At 46.4% G+C, this 23,200-nt stretch overlaps 1 protein-coding gene across 4 annotated transcripts in view; it reads left to right on the top strand.

The window, feature by feature from the left end:
- Positions 1 to 17,229, top strand: part of LOC116982757 (anoctamin-10-like) — a 44,308-nt gene extending 27,079 nt beyond the window's left edge. For all 4 annotated transcript variants that reach the window (XM_033036173.1, XM_033036172.1, XM_033036170.1 and 1 more), the window contains 4 exons: positions 8,572 to 8,763; positions 10,342 to 10,479; positions 14,077 to 14,193; positions 16,901 to 17,229. In XM_033036173.1, coding sequence (XP_032892064.1) covers positions 8,572 to 8,763; positions 10,342 to 10,479; positions 14,077 to 14,193; positions 16,901 to 17,029 — 576 coding nt within the window. In that variant the 3' untranslated portion in view covers positions 17,030 to 17,229. The remainder of the gene's footprint in view (positions 1 to 8,571; positions 8,764 to 10,341; positions 10,480 to 14,076; positions 14,194 to 16,900) is intronic.
- The last annotated feature ends 5,971 nt before the right edge of the window (positions 17,230 to 23,200 follow it).

Raw genomic sequence — 23,200 nt, 5'->3', positions numbered from 1 at the left:
CTTACCGACTAATTTCTCTCACAATTCTTTCTGTGTAGCTGGATATGATTTTCCTCACAGCTGAGCCACACAGATTCAATCTGATCTCTGGGGCAGTTAGTGTGGAGTTTGCACATTACCACGGTGACTGCATGGGTGTTCCTCCATGTCCTCTGCCTTCCTCCCTCCCACATGGGAGTTATTAGGTGGTTTGGCAACTCTACATTGCCCTTGTGTAGGTAGGTGGCATAATCTGGGGGGGGCTTGTTGATGGGAATGTGGGGTGATTACAGTGCAAGTGAAAGTTACACCCCTTGAAAGAAGTGCCACAGGTACACAGTGTGGTCAAGAAGGCTTTCGGCACTTTGACCTTCATCAGTCAGAGTATTGAGCACAGTAGCTGGGAGGGTCATGTTGCAGTTTGTAAGACATTGGTGAGATCACATTTAGAGTATTGTGTTCAGTTTTGAGCACCATGTTATGGGAAAGACGTTGTTAAGCAGGAAAGGAGGCAGAGAAGATTTATGAGGATGTTGCCACGACTCAAGGGCCAGAGCTTTAAGGAGAGGCTAAGCAGGCGAGGACTCTATTCCCCGGAGTACAGGACAATGAGGGGTGATGAGGGGTGATATTCAAGAAGTGTACAAAATTGTGAGATGAATAGATTGGGTAGATGCACAAAGTCTCTTGCCCAGAGTAGGGGAATAGGGGAATGGAGAACCAGAGGAAATAGGTTTAAGGTGAGGGGGGATTTAATAGGAACCTGAAGGGTGATTTTTTTACACAAAAGTGTATGGAATAAGCTGCTGGAGGAGGTGGTTGAGGCAGGTGCTGTCGCAACGTTTAAGAAACATTTAGACAGGTACATGGATAGGATAAGTCTGGAGGGATATGGACCAAACACAGACAGGTGGGACTAGCGTAGATGGGACAGTGTTGGTCAGTGGGGGCAAGTTGGGCCGATGGGCCCGTTTCCATGCTGTAATGCTCAAGAACGGAACTCACTATCAAAACATGGAGGGGACGGGGGACACCATTTTTTGGCAGCCACGCGCGCATGAGCACACTCACACACACGCGCGCGAGGCTTCGGAGGCTCAATCCAGCGCTAAAAACGGCGATTTTTAAATCGGGATCACAAAAACATGGGGGGGATGTGTCCCCTCTGACCCCCCCGGTTTTCCGCCCCTGGTAATACTCAATGACTCTAAGTTGGTGTTGATGAACAATGGGGTCAGTGGACCAAAGGGCCCATGTCCATGATCTATGACACTATAAACTTTCTCCACAAGAGGGCAATAGAGTTTGATGAGAAGGTGAAACGACCTTGCCTCATGTTAGTTATATTTGATTTTTTGTTTCTATTTTGCCTTCATCTAATACTATATATTCTTTTTAAAACAACGTCAAACCCCATGGCACTTCTTAACACGATGAGGGTGTTTTCTAAGATGGAAGAAATAACATTAGTGAGATTATCAACTTCACAGCACTGTTTCAGTTTTAGTTTTTTTAGTTTTAGAGATACAGCGTGGAAACAGGCACTTCGGCCCAACGGCCAGCCGATCCCTGCACACTAACACTATCCTACACACACTAGGGACAATTCTACATTTATACCAAGCCAATTAACCTACAAACCTGTGCGTCTTTGGATTGTGGGAGGAAATCGAAGATCTTGGAGAAAATCCACGCAGGTCACAGGGAGAATGTACAAACTCCATACAGCCAAGCAGCTGTAGTCAGGTTCGAACCCGGGTCTCTGGCGCTGTCAGGCAGTTGCTCTACCGCTGCGCCACTGTGCTGGGAAGCACCACTGGGTTTTGGGAACACTAGAGAAGAGGCCAGGTGTATGTCAGTTCTGAGCAAAGTGGGGCAGATGAGTGCAGGGAAAATTGTACAGGGTGATCTTAGGAACCGTAAATCAGGTGTTTGGGTCTGAGATGCGAGGGAGACTATAACTGAGGATACAAAGGCAGGAACTAGGAAACGTTGGAGTAACTCAGCACGTCAGGCGGCATCTCTGGAGAATATGGATAGGGTAACGTTTCAGGTCTGGACCTTTCTTCAGACTGATTGTCGTGGGGGGTGGGGGGGGGGGGAGAATTATGTTGGGAAAGCAGAGATCCAGGACAACGTGTGGCAGGTACAGAGGGAGGAAAGTAATGGTATGGGGACGGGAAGGGGGGGAAATAGGCAGGATCCAGGTGATCCAGGTGAGGGGAGGAGGGGGGGGGGGGGGGGGGGGGAGGGGATGTTGTGGGGGGGGGAGGGGGGGGGTTAGTTAGAGGTTACCTAAAAGTAGAGAATCAGTGTTCATACCATTGGGTTGTAAGATACCCAATCAGGAGGGAGTTTATGAGTTTATGGAATATGAGGTGCTGTTCCACCATGTGGCTTCACCCTGACAATGGATGCTGCCTGCCCTGCTGAGTGTTACTCCAGTACTTTGTGCCCATTTGTGCATGAACCAGCATCTGCAGTTCTTTTTTTCTACAACAAGCTGGAGGTTTTAGGGTGATTCTGAAAAGGGAGCCAATGGTGTCAAATTCTATGACACTGATTTGGGGTGGCACGGTGGGTAGAGTTGCTGCCTTGCAGCGCCAGAGACCCGGCTTCGGTCCTGACTACGGATACTGTGACCACGTGGAGTTTCTCCGGGTGCTCCGGCTTCCTCCCACACTCCAAAGACATGCAGGTTTGTAGGTTAATTGGCTTCAGTAAATTTGGAAGTTGTAGTAGGAGTGCGTAGGATTGTGCTAGCATACGGGGTGACCACTGGTCAGCACGGTCTCAGTGGGCTGAAGGGCCTGTTTCTGCTCTGTATCTCCAAAGCCTAAAGCCTAACGAGTGCCAAAGTCAGGTCTTTGTTTCTCGGACTGTCATGTAAGTTTGGGAAGAGAGAATATTAATAGACAGAGTTAGGGCCCCGGACTACTCAGGCCATAGAGAGGGAGTGGTTTGGAGATTAGGGAATGGCAAAGACCAGCAGATATGGGGGCTAGTGGATCTAACATGTTAGTGTAAACAGAAATAGCTTGTCTGGTGGAGTGCAAGATGGAGAATGGCAAGCAAAAACAAATTACATTGCTAAACAAGGTGTTATTCATAATTATCACTGAAAGCCATCCTTGTCCAGAAAATCTAATTTCAGATGTCAGGGATCAAACTCACTCAATCGAGTTATTTCAAGATTTCATGGTCTTTTTGAAGATGATTTATGACATTTCAGTTATTTTAATCCTGCTGCTTGCATTGACATTTACTTCACTTGCTGGGGATTTTTTAAAACAAATGATACCATTTTGAGCATGGGGTTGAGAGGGAAAGATAGATCTGCCAGAATTGAATGGCAGAGTTGGCTTGATGGGCTGAATGGTTTAATTCTCCTCCTAGAACATGTGAATTTATGAACCATTTGAACCAGTCCGAGAAACCATTTTAATTCCTGGTTTGGTGTGCTATTGCTGGATGTTACTGGTCCACAAATGGATGAACGGAAGGGTATTTTGGGGCGGAATCAGGAGGGGGTTTACGAGAAGGTGGCGAGAATAAAGTGGGACTAGCGATGGATTAGTGTGAATGGATGATCAATAGTTAGCACCAGCTCAGTGGGCCAAATGGTTCATAAATTCACATGTTCTAGGAGGAGAATTAAACCATTCAGCCCATCAAGCCAACTCCGCCATTCAATTCTGGCAGATCTATCTTTCCCTCTCAACCCCATTCTCCTGCCTTCTCCTATAACCCCTGACACCCTTACTAATCAAGAATCTGTCAATGGCGGTCTTAAATTACCCATTGACCTGGCCTCCACAGCCGTCTGTGGCCTGCTTCTATGCGGTATTTGACTTTAAAGATCAATAAAATTGTAACATTCTTAGTCAGAGAGTCATATAGCAGGGAAACAGGTCCGTCGGCCAAACACCCGATCAAGATGCCCCATCTACGCTAGTCCCATCGGTCCACATTTGGCCCATATCCTCCTAAACCTTTCCTATCCATGTATCTGGTCAAATGTCTTTTAACTGGTGTTGTAGTACCTGCCTCAACTACCTCCTCTGGCAGTTCTTTCCATACACCCACCACCCTCTGAGTGAAAAGGTTGCCCCTTAGATTCCTATTAAATCTTTCCCATCTCACCTTAAATGTATGTCTCTGGTTCTTGATTCCCCTACTCTGGGAAAAGACTGTGCATTCACCCTGTCTATTCCCCTCATGATAGTTTAGTTTAGTTTAGTTTAGTCTAGAGATACATTGTGGAAACAGTACCTTTTGCCCACCGAATCCACACCAACCAGCAATCATCCCATTCATTATCATTATCCAACACACTGGGAACAATTTACTATTTTTACTGAGGTCAATAAACCTACAAACCTGTACGTCTTTGGAGAGTGGGAGGAAACTGAAGCACCTTGGAGAAAACCCACACAGTCACGGGAAGAAAGTACAAATTCCGTGCAGACAGCACCCGTAGTCAGGATCGAACCCGGATCTCTGGAGCTGTAAGGCAGCGACTCAAACACTGCGCCACCATGCCGCCCATATAAGGTACCATTGAACTATTGAACAAGGAATAATTTACAGAAGCCAATTAACTTAAAAACCTGCGATGTGGTGTTTGCAATGTGGGACGAACCCGAGGGAAATCCACGCAGTCACAGGGAGAATGTACAAACTCCGCACACATGGCATCCGAGGTCAGGATAGAACCATGGTCACTGGCACCGTGAGGCAGCAACTCTACCGCTGTGCTGCCCTTAATTACCAGAAAAAAACATGCAGAACAAAGTGCCAGCTATCCTGAGGGAAACTTTGGAGGGAACCAGCTACAAGATGAGTCTTTCACCCCCTATACCCAGGTCAGATGACCAGTTTGCACGTCAGGACCACTGCGGCATTCCACCAGAGTTTCCTCTGGCTTCGCCCTGCCCGGGCATAATTCACCATCTTTCGGGTATGAGTGTAGGATCTACTGAATCCCACGACAGAAAGCAAAGAATAAATAACACTTAGCTGAGCCAGACACCTTGCGTCACGTTTATTCCAGAAGCCCCTTTTACCTACATTCTCACCAATCATAACCCGTGTGCAGATAATGCTAATGTGTGCGTCTGAGCTTGGAGTTGTCATTGAGTTCTTGTGGCTGCTACTCGCCAGCAGTGACAGGCTGTATGCAAAATCAACGTGGGCGTGAAGGCGCCACAGCTCCCCCCTCAGCCACTCAGCTACAAGTGGCGACGGCCTGGCTTTGTCCTGCCCTGTACTGGACCGGTCTGGCGGGTTGATTTGACGGCCTGATCTTGTTCGCTACTGCAGTGTGGGAGGTCTTTGCCAGGAAGTGTTGCAGTCTGGTGACTTCACGGGTTCGGTGGTTGAGGTAGTCGGTTGGTTCTCGACATATGCTGGTTTTAGCCGGTCGAGGGATATGATGTCAGTAGTTCCGTTCTGATAGATCACAACATTTTTGGATGACTTGGTAAGGGCCACCATATGCTTGGGGAGGAGGTCGGCGGATGGCGTAGTGTCGGATCAAAACATGTGTGCAGCGTTGGAGGTCAGCAGACATGTAGACCATCGCAGGTGTTCCCCGCGTCGGTGTCGGCCTGAGTAGCTGCATAGGTTGCCGTAATCTGTCTGTGGGGATTGGTTCGACAAATTTGCTGAGCAGCTTCAGAGTTGTGCCGTAAACCATTTCCGCCGACGAACATGTTAGGTCAGCTTTCACCGCCGCACGAACGCCAACGCATCTCCTCCGGCTGCCTGAGCGGCTTTCAACTGGCGATGGAACCATTGAATCGGACCGTTCGCTTGTGGATGATACGCCGTCATTCGAATCCGGTTCGTACCCACGAGGTCGGTTAGTGTTTGAAACAGCACAGACTCAAAGACCGAAATCCCTCGGTCAACAAAAGCGCGAGCTATTGTTTCCGCTGAAATGTTGATGACTGGGATAGCATCTTGCCATCTTGTGAACCGGTCTTCACAAGGGAGCATGTATGTGTAGTTTCTTGACGGTGGGAGTGGGCCGGCCAAGTCCAGGTGCACGTGCTTGAATTATAATCCGTGTGCAGATAAGGCCAATGAGTGCGTCTGACCTTGGAGTTGTCATTGAGTTCTTGTGGCTGGACCTTCTAGTGAGGCTGTTGGCGATTCGCCAGCGGTGACAGGCTGTATGCAAAACCAACGTGGGCGTGAAGGCGCCACACTAGCACTAACGTAAAGGAGCGAACAAAAATAATTAAATTTCTCTGAGCTGTTGGTGAAAAATAGTTCAAGTCCCTGAACTGCCCATCAGTCAAACTGAATAAGATCTTCTCAGGGTTTAGTCAGTGCTCAGTCAGGCTGGGAAATGATCTACCTTGAGTAAATGCGTCACTCAGTCTCTGAGGGACGGCAGAAGCAATGTTTTCTTTGACACGCTGTCTATCTGTTATTTTTGGAACAGTCCCCTGGTGGTGGCTGCTGTGTTTCTGTCGCTCCGATTCACCTCTGGATTTGACAGGGGTTGTTGCTTCTTCTGCTTGTGCACAATCCATCGTGGGTGGAACTGCCAGTGGCAAGGCAGCAGGGCGACGTGGGCACGTCTCTGGGCAGAATGTTTCAGTACCCCCTGTGAGCACTGCTTGAGGTGGCTGGTTCTCCACTCTGTGTTATTTATATAACTCAGCACTTTTCACAGTCGATCCTGACGTAGGAAATAATTTCATAGTCATAGCGTCATACAGCGTGGAATTAAGCCCTTCAGCCCAACTTGCTCACACTGACCGACATGCCAGGTCTACAGATAGACTCAAAATGCTGGAGTAGCTCAGCGCGTCAGGCAGTTTCTCTGGAGAAAAGGAATAGGTGACATTTCGGGTCGAGACCCTCCATGGTTAGCTGTGACCATTGCAGGTTCCACCTTATATTGGTCATTGGTGCCGGCTCTGGTTCGTTCTGAACCTCCTCATACCTCCGGTTTCCCGCTCCCCTGACTCCAAGTCTGAATAAAGGTTTCCACCTGAAATGTCATCTATTCATTTTCTCCAAAGATGCTGCCTGACCTGCCTGAGTTACTCCAGCACTTTGTGTCCATCTTCAGTGTAAACCGGTATCTGCAGTTCCTTCCTACACATGCCCCGTCGACACTAGTCCCACCTGCCTGCGTTTGCCCATATCCCTCCCAACCTATCCTATCCATGCATCTTACTAAATGTTTCTTAAACGTTATGATGGTACCTGCTTCAACCATCTCCTCCGGAAGCTCGTTCCATACACCCACCACCCTTTGTGTAAAAAAAGGTTGCCCCTCAGGTTCCTATTAAATCTGTCCCTCCTCACCTTAAACCTATCTCCTCTGGCTTTCGACTCCCTTACTCTGGGTAAAAGACTCTGTGCACTCACCCTCTCTACTCCTCTCATGATCTTGTACACCTCTATAAGATCACCCCTCATCCTCCTGCGCTCCAAGGAATAAAGTCCTAGCCTGCTCAACCTCGACAACCAATTTGAAGGAATGAAGAAGGATGATAGCTCTTTCTTCAGGCAGATCTGGTCTGGCCCTCAGAATTCATTACACTGCCAATAGTTTGTCCATTAAGCAACAATGTTGTAGTTTAGTTCAGAGAAACAGCATGGAAACAGGGCCTTCGGACCTTTGATCATCCATTCACAATAGTTTCATGTTATCCCACGTGCATGAACTCACTGCATCTTAGGGGCCATTTTTAATAATAATAATAATAATGGATGGGATTTATATAGCGCCTTTCTAATACTCAAGGCGCTTTACATCGCATTATTCATTCACTCCTCAGTCACACTCGGTGGTGGTAAGCTACTTCTGTAGCCACAGCTGCCCTGGGGCAGACTGACGGAAGCGTGGCTGCCAATCTGCACCTACGGCCCCTCCGACCACCACCAATCACTCACACACATTCACACACATTCACACACAGGCAAAGGTGGGTGAAGTGTCTTGCCCAAGGACACAACGACAGTATGCACTCCAAGCGGGATTCGAAACGGCTACCTTCCGGTTGCCAGCCGAACACGTAGCCCATTGCACCATCTGTCGTCCCAATGAGGCAGATCAACCTACAAACCCGCACATCTTTGGGATGTGGGAGGAAACTGCAGCCCACAAGGTCACAGAGAGAGTGTGCAAACTCCACACGGACAGCACCCGACATCAGGATCGACTCCTGGTCGCTGGCGCTGTGAGGCAGCAGCTCTACCAGTTGTGCCACTGTTTTGTCTACATTGTCGATCCTTCATTGTTGCACACAAAGTGCTGGAGTAACTCAGCAGGTCAGGCAGCATCTCTGTAGAACATGGATAGGTGACATTTCGGGTCGAGATCCTTCTTCAGACACCTTAAGATCCTTCATTGTTGCCCGGTCTAAATCCTGGTATTCCCTCCCCAAAAACACTGGGAATATCTTCACAAGGACGGCTGCAGTGGTTCAGGATGGCTGCTCACCGCCATCTTCTCTGGGGCAAGTAAGGATGGGCAATATATTTGGCACCCAGTTTGCAAAGAATTAATGAAATAATTAGAGGTCTGTTCCGAGTCGAGTTGACGTCATCATTTCTCCGTTTGTCTAGGGAATGTTTGACGAGTACATGGAGCTCTTTGTCCAGTTTGGATACGTCAGCCTCTTCTCTTGCATTTACCCACTGTCAGCATTACTGATCATCCTCAACAACATCACGGAAATCCGCACGGATGCTCTGAAGCTCTGCCGACTCTTCCAAAAACCTTTCATCTCACCGGCAGCAAACATAGGCGTCTGGCAGGTGAGACATTGGATTCACCGCATTCTTGTTTACCAGCCTACGTTTTTGGGGGGGGGGATACCAGGATTTAGACCAGGCAACAATGAAGGATCTGAAGGGTCTGAAGAAGGATCTCGACCCGAAACGTCACCTATCCATTTTCTCTGCCTGACCCGCTGAGTTACTCCAGCACTTTGTGTCCCAAGGGTCCTTGTCCTGAGCTGGGTGTCTTTACTGGATGAGTGAAGAGTCCTTTAGGATCTCATAGAACACCAGGCCAAGGGGATAGGAGCTACTTAGCCATCAAGCCTGTCCTGCCGTTCAATAGGATATTTGCTGATCTATGCTGGCCTCCTCTTCTGCACCAGTTCCCCATAACCACCAATTTGTCAATCCTTCAAGTATTTAAATTCATAAGCTTATAGGAGCAGAATTAGGGCATTCGGCCCATCAAGTCTACTCTGCCATTCAGTCATGGCTGATCTATCTTTCCCTCTCAACTCCATTCTCCTGCCTTCTCCCCATAACCCCTTACACCCTCACCCTTGCACTGGGTCAGTACTCACTGGAGTTTAGAAGGATGAACGAGGACCTCATTGAAACTCACCAAATAGTGAAAGGTCTGGATGGAGTGGATGTGGAGAGGATGTTTCCACTTAGTGGGAGAGTCTGGAAACAGAGGGCACAGCCTCAGAATATAAGGACGTACCTTTAGAAAGGAGATGAGGGGGAATTTATTTAGTCAGAGGGTGGTGAACCTGTGGAATTCATTGCCACAGACGGCTGGGAGGCCAAGTCATCGGGTATTTTTAAGGCACAGTTGCTCAGATTCTTGATTAGTAAGGATTTGTAAGTCATTAGGGTAGAGCAGTAAATGCAGGCTTTGCCAGCAAACCCAGATGCTGAAAATGAAATCTAAACTCGATCCAGCCGAGAGCTCTCTTTACTGACCAAAAACTGACAACTCCATACACAAGTGGAGCAGATTTCATATCATTTGCCTTGCTGCTTGCTTTTCAGCTGAGCATGCTTATCACTTACAGTACATGCTAACAAGGAGCATCAGGAAAAAATAGCTAAAATAAGAATAATTTCTCTCGAAACAACTTCAACAAGCTTTCGCTGTACACAACGCATTACATTGAGTTAAGAAGGAACTGCAGATGCTGGAAAATCGAAGGTACACAAAAATGCTGGAGAAACTCAGCGGGTGCAGCAGCATCTATGGAGCGAAGGAAATAGGCAATGTTTTGGCCCGAAACGTCACCTATTTCCTTCGCCCCATAGATGCTGCTGCACCCGCTGAGTTTCTCCAGCATTTTTGTGCCATTACATTGAGGTTGTGCTCAATGCTCTTTTTGTCAAAGACTACTCTAGATTGGGTTAAAGTAGTTTTTATAATTACCAAACTAATCCACTACAAGAAGATTAAAGGCTCTGAACAATACACTAACGTCTCCTGGTTTGAACCCAGGTTATTCCATTTTGCTGCCAGTAATCAGTGTTCGTTACATAATTTGCGGCAGGCATCTCAAAAAGTTGCCTTGAAATTCTTTTAATGAATCTGTCCGTCTCTCATTACGTGCTTTTATTCCACAGACTGCTTTCGAGACCATAGGATACCTGTCAGTCATCACCAACTGTTTGCTAATTAGTATTTCCCCTCAAGTGAAAGAATATTGCGCAGAGAGTGACATAACCTCGAATAGCTTGTTAATCTGGACAATCGGAGTGGAGGTAGGTGAATGTCTCCCTGGTTCACACTTACACTGCAGTACATACGTGTACAACATTACGTACCTCACTCTAGCACTCTACAGTACATACGTGTACAACATCATGTGGCGCAGTCTTCCACACTACAGTACATACATGTACACCATGTGGCGCAGCCGTCCGCACTACAGTACCTACCTGCACAGCGTCACATCAGCTAACATCAAAGGAAAAATGCATTGGGTTTACATCTAATACAACTAATTAATTAAATTAAATTAAATTTCTTTATTTATATAGCACATTTTTAGTCAACTTGCATTGACCCCAAAGTGCTTCACATAATTACATTCACACACACAGGCAAAGGTGGGTGAAGTGTCTTGCCCAAGGACACAACGACAGTATGCACTCCAAGCGGGATTCGAACCAGCTACCTTCCGGTTGCCAGCCGAACACTTAGCCCATTGTGCCATCTGTCGTCTAAGAACTAAGAATGGAAAAGAGTCACAAGTTCACAAGTTGTACGAGTAGAATTAGGAAATTCGGCCCATCGAGTCTACTCCGCCATTCAATCATGGCTGATCTTGTCGTGGTTTTAAGACTCAAAGTTTGGATAAGATGACACAGACACGGAGAATTCTTCAAGAAGCCAAAAGCCTTTATCTGCAAATATTTTAGCTTGGAACATTCAGAGACGACATCCCCTGTTCGCTCTCTAATTGCTCTTCGATTCATAAAACCAGGCAGCTTTTATTACAGTTTCAGCCTTATCTTCGGCTACTTTGGCATGCATGCTTCTGTAACTTTAATCTCTCACTATGTCCTTGCCCTTTAACTTTAATCTCTCAGCAACCATGGTGTTCTAGCTAAAGCAAAAATAAAAAATAAGAAGTAACTTGTTTTAGAGCCTTGATGTCTGAATGTTAGAGCCTTGATGTTAACTCCGCACTGGACCACTTGGACAACAAAAACTCATATGTCAGGCTGTTATTCATTGATTACAGCTCGGCATTTAACACAATCATCCCCTCCAAACTGGTTACCAAACTCGCAGAACTGGGTCTCTGCGCATCCCTCTGCAACTGGATCCTTGACTTCCTCGTCCACAGACCACAGTCTGTTCGTATTGGTGGAAATGTGTCAGCCTCAATAACAATCAGCACGGGAGCACCTCAAGGCTGCGTGCTCAGCCCCCTGCTGTACTCACTCTATACCCATGACTGCGTAGCGAACCACAGTGCGAACTCCATCATCAAGTTCGCTGACGACACCACTATTGTGGGGCGTATCACTGACGGGGATGAGTCAGAGTACAGAAGAGAGATCGAGCAACTGTCCATATGGTGCCAGCGCAATAACCTGGCCCTCAACACCAGCAAAATCAAGGAACTGATTGTGGACTTTGGAAGGAGTAGGAGGGGGACCCACAGCCCCATTTATATCAACGGGTCGATGGTTGAAAGGGTCAAGAGCTTCAAATTCCTGGGCGTGCACATCTCTGAAGATCTTTCCTGGTCCGAGAACACTAATGCAATCATCAAAAAAGCACATCAGCGCCTCTACTTTCTGAGAAGATTACGGAGAGTCGGATTGTCAAGGAAGACTCTCTCTAACTTCTACAGGTGCACAGTCGAGAGCATGCTGACCGGTTGCATCGTGGCTTGGTTCGGCAATTTGAGCGCCCTGGAGAGGAAAAGACTACAAAAAGTAGTAAACACTGCCCAGTCCATCATCGGCTCTGACCTTCCTTCCATCGATGGGATTTATCGCAGTCGCTGCCTCAAAAAGGCTGGCAGTATCATCAAAGACCCACACCATCCTGGCCACACACTCATCTCCCTGCTACCTTCAGGTAGAAGGTACAGGAGCCTGAAGACTGCAACAACCAGGTTCAGGAATAGTTACTTCCCCTCAGCCATCAGGCTATTAAACCTGGCTCGGACCAAACTCTGATTATTACCAACCACTTTCTGTTATTTGCACTATCAGTTTATTTATTCATGTGTGTATATATTTATATCATGGTATATGGACACATTTATCTGTTTTGTAGTAAATGCCTACTATTTTCTGTGTGCTTAAGCAAAGCAAGAATTTCATTGTCCTATACAGGGACACATGACAATAAACTCACTTGAACTTGAACTTGAACTTGATCACATAAAAATAGTTGACATCTGCGGGCTATAATCAATGTTTTAAACTTATTGGTAAAAGTAAGAAGTAACTTGTTTTAATCTTCTATATAATTTCTATATAATCTTCTATAATCTCTGCCTCCTAATCCCATTTTGCTGCCTTCTCCCCATAACCCTAGACACCCGTTTTAATCAAGACTTTGTCTATCTCTGCCTTTAAAATATCTACTGACTTGGCCTCCGCAGCTCTCTGTGGCAATGAGTTCCACAGATTCACCACCCTCTGACTAAAGAAGTCCCGACCGGAATCGTCACCTATCCACGATGCCCGGCCCATTGAGTTACTCCAGCACTTTGTGCCCTTTTGTGTAAACCAGCATCTGCAGTTTCTTGTTTCTACTAAGGATTAAACTGTTGGGTTACTCAATGGGCGTAGCTCTCATACAATACAACAAATCAGTCATTGCCTGGAAATGTGGGTTAGATTGGCCAAGTCGATGGAACACTGGTTCTGTTTACAAGGGGCGACCAGTGTAAATTCTCAGAGTGCAGCGGTGGAGGGCCTGTCCATGTTGGTGCTGAGTGTGGAGCAGGAACAGCAGCCGCTCGCTGGTCCAGCTGAGGGACTGGGGTCATTGTGTAAAGTTGTGATATCTGGCACTGAGGGATGAAGGCTGAGCATGGAGGCTGGGTCAGGGCATCTACCCCATGGAAAGGTGAACTGTCTTAATCGTTCATATCCATTGGACACACCAACTGCCCCACTGCTGGTTTGCCAATAGGTATGGATGCAGCTCACTGTATAAATGTGTAGGAAGGAATTGCAGATGCTGGTTTAAGCCGAAGATAGACACAAAATGCTGGAGTAACTCAGTGGGACAGGCAGCCGCTCTGGAGAGAAGGAATGGGTGACGTTTCGGGTCGTCAGGTCGAGACCCTCTTTCGAAGAGGAAGACGGGTCCTGACCCAAAACATTGCCCATTCCTTCTCTCCAGAGATGCTGCCTGTCACGCTGAGTTATTCCAGCATGTTGTGTCTATCTCAGGTCACTGTATAACACAGGTACCATACTCAGACATATCAGTCATGGGTATAACATGTACTGTGCTCAGATACAGGCCAGTCATGGTATAACATGGGGCCAGCCACTGTATAACATGGATATGACACCTGGATGTAGGTGAATCACTGACGTACAAAACTGGCAAGCATGGGAACAACACCGAGGTCAGACAAGCACAGTAGCTGTGACAAGTGGATCAGTGAGGGGCCGGTGAGTGGAGCAGGGGGAACTCTGGAACAACCAATAGCAGCAGCAGCTGGTTACGTGAGGTTAGAATGAAGAGTGGCCTTCAGACCAGCTCATCCCTGCAATAACACTGTGCTCCTGGCATCCAGTGATGCCTCTTGCGAATCTTCAGTTCTGATGTTGAGCCTGTTCCAGCGTTGACTCTTGTGCGCTGATTGTGTTTTTCAGCATGCCCTGCTGGTCATAAAGATGACTTTAGCTTTTGCCATTCCTGACATCCCCGCCTGGGTGAAGCTGAGGATTGACAGAGTGGAGTATCAGTCCCTTCATGCCCTCAAACACAAGGTAATGTACTTGTGATCTGTAATGCAGAGAGAGAGCGAGAGAGAGTGTGTAGACCTTTCAGAAACTCCTCAACTGATATAGTGTTGTCTGTGGGGGAATCTGCAAAAGTGCTCCACAGCTGTGAGCACCTTGTTGGTGTGGGATGAAGTACGGTGGGGAGAGACTTATTTAAAGCATTGGCGTTGACATTGATCAGAATGGCCTTTGTCTGTGCTGCTGCATAGATTTGTGTAATGAACAAAATGATACAAAAATGGGTGGTATTGGAGATAGTGAAGATGATGGTCAAAAATTGTTGCAGGATCGTGATTGTTTGGGCAGGTGGGCTGAGGAATGGTTGATAGAATTTAATGCAGAGAAATGTGGGCTGTTGCATTTTAGGAAATCTAACATGGGCAGGATCTACACATGGATGGGAAAGCTCTGGGGAGTGTGGTAGACCAGAGGGATCCAGGACTTCAGGTACATCATTCCTTGAAAGTGGCATCACAGTTAGATCGGGTAAACACACCCCCCTCACAGGAGGGGAATCGAGAACCAGAGGACATAGGTTTAAGGTGAGGGGGGAAAGATTTAATACGAACCTGAGGGGTGACTTCTTTACACAAAGGGTGGTGGGTGTGTGGAACGAGCTGCTGGATGAGGTGGTCGAGGCAGGGACTATCACAATATAGAGAAGCTGCAGCTCACAAAGCCCACTGCTAGCATTTGGTGCTGCTGCTATTAACTTGCATTGACTTTAGTTTAGTTTAGAGATACAGCGCAGGAACAGGCCCTTCGGCCCGCCGGGTCCACGCCGACCAACGATCCCCGTACATTAACACTATCCTACGTATCCGAAGGACAATTTTTACATTTACCAAGCCAATTAACCTCCAAACCTGTACGTCTTTGGAGTGGTGCAGCAAATGAAATAGCATCACACCCTGGTGGCCGGATGTACACATGGCAGGATGTACTGCCTCAAGAGTCCATATAACCATATAACCATATAACAATTACAGCACGGAAACAGGCCATCTCGGCCCTACAAGTCCGTGCCGAACAACTTTTTTCCCTTAGTCCCACCTGCGTGCACTCATACCATAACCCTCCATTCCCTTCTCATCCATATGCCTATCCAATTTATTCTTAAATGATACCAACGAACCTGCCGCCACCACTTCCACTGGAAGCTCATTCCACACAGCTACCACTCTCTGAGTAAAGAAGTTCCCCCTCATGTTACCCCTAAACTTCTGTCCCTTAATTCTGAAGTCATGTCCTCTTGTTTGAATCTTCCCTATTCTCAAAGGGAAAAGCTTGATCACATCAACTCTGTCTATCCCTCTCATCATTTTAAAGACCTCTATCAAGTCCCCCCTTAACCTTCTGCGCTCCAGAGAATAAAGACCTAACTTATTCAACCTATCTCTGTAACTTAGTTGTTGAAACCCAGGCAACATTCTAGTAAATCTCCTCTGTACTCTCTCTATTTTGTTGACATCCTTCCTATAATTGGGCGACCAAAATTGTACACGTCAAGAGTGTTTTACTGCCATATCTCCTGAAACAGAACGATGACATTCCTACTTGCAGCAACACAACAAACCTCCTTTTGGTTCAACACCTTGGGCCATTTTGCTGCCTTTTAGGTTCCATATCAATATATTTGTGGTTATAGTTTTAAAGACCACTGTTAATTCTCCCCCAGCCTTCACCTTTCAAGAAAGAGACCCAACCTCTTTACCTTTTCCTGATAAATACAACTTCAGAAATATTATCAGCTTGAGCAGCTGAATTAGAGGGGATGGCATTTGAGACTGAGGTGTGATATTAGTTTGAAATGCTTCATCAATTTGCGGGGCTGCAGACTTCATGAAGAATTTAAACTACGTTAGAGTCATAGAGTCATACAGCGTGGAAACTTATCCACATCGGCCCAACTTGCCCACACCGACCGCAATGTCCCATCTTCACTAGTCCCACCTGCCTGCGTATCCCCATATCCCTCTAAGTTTGTCTGATGCATGTACTTATCCAAAGTGTTTCCAAGTTGTGATAGTACTAGCATCAACTACCTCCTCTGGCAGCCCGTACATATACCTACCACCCTTTGTGTAAAAAATGTTGTCCCTGGGGTTCCTATTAAATCTCCCCCCTCCCCTTCTCCTATTAAATCTTAAATCCATGTCCTCTGATTCTTGATATACCTACACTGGGCAAAAGACAGTGTATTTACCCAATCTATTCCGCTCATGATCTTTCCCACGTCTGTGAAAACCGTTCCTCATCCTCCTACGCTCCAAGGAATAAAGTCCCAGCCTGCTCAACCTCTCCCTATAGCTCGGACGCCCGAGCCCTGGCAACTCCTCGTAAATCTTCTCTGCACCCTTTCCAGCTTGACAACATCTTTCCCATAACAGGGTGAGCAAAACTGAACCCATTGCTGCAATGTGTAGGAAGGAACTGCAGATGCAGGTTTAAACTGAAGATAGACACAAAAAGCTGGAGTAACTCAGCGAGACAGGCAGCATCTCTGGAGAGAAGGAATGGGTGATATTTCAGGTCAAGACCCTTCCTCAGACTAGTTAGGGATAAGGGAAATGAGAGATATAGACGATGATGTAGAGAGATTTATACTCCAACTGCGGTTTCACCAATGTCCTGTACAACTGTAACATGACCTCGCAACTTCGATACTAGCGCTGTTCTCTTCATCCTTCAGTTGTTTGAAGAAGATAAAGGTCCTGGCAGAGAAACAGTGGAGAAAGAGGGATGGCCCGGTGGAATCGTGCGCTCGGATTCTGCTGATAGCTCACTGCACGCAAGCAACAGGCAGCTGAACTTACTGTGAGCACCACATTGTCTTGCAATGGGAAACACAGCAAGGGGAGCTCCCACACCAAACCTAGCACAGAGCTGCCATCCTCAACTACCAACCTGGCTCCTTCACCACTTGAATTAATTCTCCTGTATGTATGTTGGGGTTGTTTTTTTGTTGCATTGTAATCAATATATGCACGATATATTAATAAAGCGCAATTGATGATAAACTACATACCCACTGTAGGCGGTGGAGCCCCTAATAGCATTTCTTTAGACTTTAGAGATACAGTGTGGAAACTTGCCCTTCGGCCCACCGAGCGATCACCCCATACACTAATAGCATCTTACACATTAGGGACAATTTACAATTTTACCAAAGCCAGTAGTAGTAGACCCCTCTCGGTCATGACTGACCATGGGTGATGCATCCTTGTCGGATGCAAGCCTGGGCGTTGTCATATGGAGGACAGGCTGTTGCCCATGCAGCACGTCCCCTCTCTCCACGTCGCTGATCGATCCAAAGGAACAGCAGGGCCGTTACAGTTTGTCACCAGCGCTGTCGCAGGAGCTGCCAGAGCGAGGTTGGAGACAACGACAAACTGCCTTAGGGACTCCGACTCCGGATTTTCTTGAGGTTTACTCCTCGAGCCTTTTCCATGACTGGATATGGCCACAAGGCAGTGGAGCGTTTAAATCAGAGTTTTTCCTCTCCTAGATGGACTATCTTTCCCAGGCTGACGAGTCCCATCTGCCCGAGACTCGTGGGGGCGGGAGCGTCTACCTCTCCGTGCAGGTCTATAGCACCTGCCCACTGCCCATATTAAGCCAATTAACCTACAAACCTGTATGCATTTGGAGGAAACCGGAACACCTGGAGAAAAGCCACGCAATCACAGGGAGAAAGTACAATCTCTGTACAGCCAGCAACCACAGTCAGGATCGAACCCGGGTCACAGTAAGGCACCAACTCTAGCTGCACCACCGTGCCACATTGCTTTCCTGCTCTTTCTTTTGATTAAGGCAGTAACCATTCACAACTGTAAATTATCTCAGGCAACACAAAGTAATAGCTTTACAAGGAAGCAAGGAAGGGCAGCATAATAGTGCTCCATTAACAAGTAGCTCCCTGTTCATTACTCCAGAAGCTCTGGCCTAATGGGATATAGGATACAAAATGCTGGAGTAACACAGCGGGCCGGACAGCATCTCTGGAGGACATGGACAGGTGACGTTTCGGGGTGGCACCATTCATGACCCTGTTATTGCGCATTGCTGTCTACATCCTACATGTTCTACAGTATATTTTTGCTGATTGTCATTAATATGAATTGTACTTCCTAGTTTCTTAAATCATTTGGCCTTGAATTTTTTTCTACAACTCACAATAAAGCAGAAATTTAAAAGCACAATAAGGGGTGTGTTAAAATTGGTTTAATCAAGAGAGGGTAATTTGCATTCATTTCCAGGTGTTCAAGTACTGCACGGAGATTCGAACCCTGACAATTTGGTGGACAATTCCAAATATGATAGCACAATTTTTGTTCTGTTGTTGTTGCGCAACCCGCAGGCATTGCCATTTTCATTTCACTGCTCATCTTGTATGTGTATGTGAAAAATAAACTTGACTTGACTTGACCTGGCCCAGACAACGATGGAACGTTTCCTGGATCATCGTTGAATTGTTTTGCATTTCTTTCATTCATTTGTTCTCTATCTCTCTCTATCTCTCATTTCCCTTTCCCCTGACTCTCAGTTCGAAGAAGGGTCTCGACCCGAAACGTTACCCATTCCTTTTCTCCAGTGATGCTGCCTGACCCGCTGAATTACTCCAGCTTATTGTGTCTATCTTCAGCATCTGCAGTTCCTTCCTACACACAAAGCTAAAGTCAAGGTCACTTTTATCTGCCTAGCCTCAGGATTATTCTGGGCCACTGTCACTGATCACAATAGCAAGCAGGAGATTATCTAATCTCTCACTTAAGAAACATATAAACATAGAAAATAGGTGCAGGAGTAGGCCATTCGGCCCTTCGAGCCTGCACCACCATTCAATATGATCATGGCTGATCATCCAACTCAGTATCCTGTACCTGCCTTCTCTCCATACCCCCTGATCCCTTTAGCCACAAGGGCCACATCTAACTCCCTCTTAAATGTAACCAATGAACTGGCCTCAACTACCTTCTGTGGCAGAGGATTCCAGAGATTCACCACTCTCTGTGTGAAAAATGTTTTTCTCATCTCGGTCCTAAAGGATTTCCCCTCTATCCTTAAGCTGTGACCCCTTGTCCTGGACTTCCCCAACATCGGGAACAATCTTCCTGCATTTAGCCTGTCCAACCCCTTAAGAATTTTGTAAGTTTCTATAAGATCCCCCCTCAATCTCCTAAATTCTAGCGAGTACAAGCCGAGTCTATCCAGTCTTTCTTCATATGAAAGTCCTGACATCCCAGGAATCAGTCTGGTGAACCTTCTCTGTACTCCCTCTATGGCAATAATGTCCTTCCTCCGATTTGGAGACCAAAACTGTACGCAATACTCCAGGTGTGGTCTCACCAAGACCCTGTACAACTGCAGTAGAATCTCCCTGCCCTTATACTAAAATCCTTTTGCTATGAAAGCTAACATACCATTCGCTTTCTTTGCCTGCTGCACCTGCATGCCTACTTTCAATGACTGGTGTACCATGACACCCAGGTCTCGCTGCATCTCCCCTTTTCCTAATCGGCCACCATTTAGATAATAGTCAGCTTTCTTGTTTTTGCCACCAAAGTGGATAACCTCACATTTATCCACATTATACTGCATCTACCATGCATTTGCCCACCCACCCAACCTATCCAAGTCACCTTGCAGCCTCCTAGCATCCTCCTCACAGCTAACACTGCCCCCCAGCTTAGTGTCATCCGCAAACTTGGAGATGTTGCATTCAAATCCCTTGTCCAAATCATTAATATATATTGTAAATCGCTGGGGTCCCAGCACTGAGCCTTGTGGTACCCCAATAGTCACTGCCTGCCATTCTGAAAAGGACCCGTTTACTCCTATTCTTTGCCTCCTGTTTGCCAGCTAGTTCTCTATCCACATCAATACTGAACCCCCAATACCGTGTGCTTTAAGTTTGTATACTAATCTGTTATGTGGGACCTTGTCAAAAGCCTTCTGAAAGTCCAGATATAACACATCCACTGGTTCTCCCCCATCCACTCTACTAGTTAAATCCTCGAAATATTCTATAAGATTCGTCAGACATCTTATAGAAGGTCTTCTTCTAATCACTTCAACTCAGAGCAGACATAGAAACATAAAAACATAGAAAATAGGTGTAGGAGTAGGCCATTCGTCCCTTCGAGCCAGCACCGCCATTCAATATGATAATGGTTGATCATCCTAAATCAGTACCCGGTTCCTGCTTTCTCCACATATCCCTTGATTCCGTTAGCCCTAAGAGCTATGTCTAACTCTCTCTTGAAAACATCCAGTGAATTGGCCTCCACTGCTTTCTGTGGCAAAGAATTCACAACTCTCTGGGTGAAAAAGCTTTTCCTCATCTCAGTCCTAAATGACCTACCCCTTAACTGTGGCCCCTGGCTCTGGACTCCACCAACATGGGGACCATTTTTTCCTGCATCTAGTCTGTCCAATCCTTTAAGAATTTTATATGTTTCTATAAGATCCCCTCTCACCCTTCCAAATTGGAATACAAGCCCAGTCGATCCATTATTTCATCATATGTCAGTCCCGCCATCCCGGGAATTAACCTGGTGGACATCTGACCCAGCTTCCCTGGCAGCGTGTTCCAAACCTGCCTCTTAAATCTTCCTCAAACTTTCCTCATCTCACTTTGTAGCTATGCCCTCTCCTATTTGACATTTCCACCCTGGGGAAAAAAGATTCTGGCTGTCTACCCTATCTGTGCCTCTCATAATTGTATGTACTATCAGGTCTCCCCTCAGCTTAACAACAGTCCTGGGGGGTCTCTTTGCCCCCCTTGCGGGCACTGTTCTTCACCTGGCATACTAGGTCTCTCTGCTGCTGTCTCCTGCATACTCCCTTTGATGCTTCCTCCACCCTCTCCCCTTAATCATAGCAGCATAATCCTTAAACATCAGCATTTGCCAGAAGATGGAGGATTGCAGCTGACACGGTGGTGCATCTGTAAGAACTTTCTGCTGAAGCTAAAATGCTGGCAGCGGTGAGAATTAATAAGTTAGAAATTGAGTCATAGAGTCATACAGCGAGGAGTCAGGCCCTTGGGTCTAACATGTCCCATCTGTACTAGTCCCACTTGCCTGCATTTGGCCCATATCCCTCCAAACCTGCCCTATCCATGTATCTGTCTGATTGCATCTTAAACGTTGGGATAGTCCCAGCCCCAACTACCTCCTCTGGCAGCCCGTTCACACACCCACCTCCTTTTGTGTGAAAAAGCTACTTCCTCAGATTCCAATAACATCTTTCTCCCTTCACCTTAAACCTATGCCCCCTGGTTCTCGATTCCCTTACTGTGGGCAAGAGTCTCAGTTCGTCTACCCAATCTATTCCTCTCATGATTTTATACACACACTATAAGATCAGATAAGACAGAATACACTGTGCTGAAGCTGACAGGTTTATGCAGTGAGTACTAGTCTGTGAAGGTTCCAAAAGAAGATCGCTCCGTTTATGAAAACCATAAATATAGCATCAGTCTGACTCTCAATTCCGATTTAATGCCTTTCAAACAAAATACTACATTTCCCTAGCCTTTGTCTCTCATAAGTACTCACCATATGTGACTTTAATGGGTTATGGACCATTCTCTTCCCTTTTCTACGTTACCTAGAAAATATACGGGAACTTGACAAAAAGCAATTGCATATTGTATAGTCACCTAACCATGGGTTTTATCTTGAAATACTGCAGGTGATTACTCCGTGATAACTGTGAAGATAGCAAACTTTAATCGGTGTAATACATTTATTATTTTTGCTCCAGTATATTGGGTGAGGTGATGGAATATATCATGCACAGCATATCAAGGAAAATAAAGCACCAACTAATAGAAACACTTAGAAAGACACGTGCTGGATTTGGTCAGAGGGCCAGACAGCATCTCTGGAGAACATGGATAGGCGACGTTTTGGTTTGGGACGGCCATTGTTCTTTGATTGGACTGCATGTGGCTGTCGATTAGAATGATAACTTTTAGAATGGTGGCACAGTGGCACAGCGGTAGAATTGTTGCCTAACAGCACCAGAGACCCGGGTTCGATCCTGACTGTGGGTTAATTAATCTTTCACTATCTCACATTTAAAACTGTCCCACTTGTCGGTCACCCCTTTGCCCGCAAACAACCTACTGCAATCAATTCTTGCAAACTCTTGTCAAACAGGATGGCACAGTGGCGCAATGGGTAGCACAGTGGCGTGGCAGTAGAGATGCTGCCTTTACAGGGCTAGAGATCCGGCTTCCGTCCTGACGAGTGTTTTAAAATTGTACAAGGCATTGGTGAGGCCAATTCTGGAGTATGGGGTACAATTTTGGTCGCCTAATTATAGGAAGGATGTCAACAAAATAGAGAGAGTACAGAGGAGATTTACTAGAATGTTGCCTGGGTTTCAGCAACTAAGTTACAGAGAAAGGTTGAACAAGTTAGGGCTTTATTCTTTGGAGCGCAGAAGGTTAAGGGGGGACTTGATAGAGGTCTTTAAAATGATGAGAGGGATAGACAGAGTTGACGTAGATAAGCTTTTCCCACTGAGAGTAGGGAAGATTCAAACAAGGGGACATGATTGAGAATTAAGGGACAGAAGTTTAGGGGTAACATGAGGGGGAACTTCTTTACTCAGAGAGTGGTGGCTGTGTGGAATGAGCTTCCAGTGAAGGTGGTGGAGGCAGGTTTGTTTTTATCATTTAAAAATAAATTGGATAGTTATATGGACGGGAAAGGAATGGAGGGTTATGGTCTGAGCGCAGGTATATGGGACTAGGGGAGAATACGTGTTCGGCACGGACTAGAAGGGTCGAGATGGCCTGTTTCCGTGCTGTAATTGTTATATGGTTATATGGTTATATGGAGTGTTGCCTGTATGGAGTTTTGTACGTTCCCCTGTGTGTTTTCTTCTGGGTGCTCCGGTTTTCTCCCACACTCCAAAGACGTACAGGTTTGTAGGTTAATTGGCTTCGGTAAAAACTGTAAATTATCCGTAGTGCGTA

Source organism: Amblyraja radiata, chromosome 17, assembly GCF_010909765.2.
Source record: "Amblyraja radiata isolate CabotCenter1 chromosome 17, sAmbRad1.1.pri, whole genome shotgun sequence".
NCBI lineage: Eukaryota > Metazoa > Chordata > Chondrichthyes > Rajiformes > Rajidae > Amblyraja > Amblyraja radiata.
The sequence above is the reverse complement of the archived record's forward strand: the minus strand, read 5'-3'. Positions and strand labels throughout refer to the sequence as shown.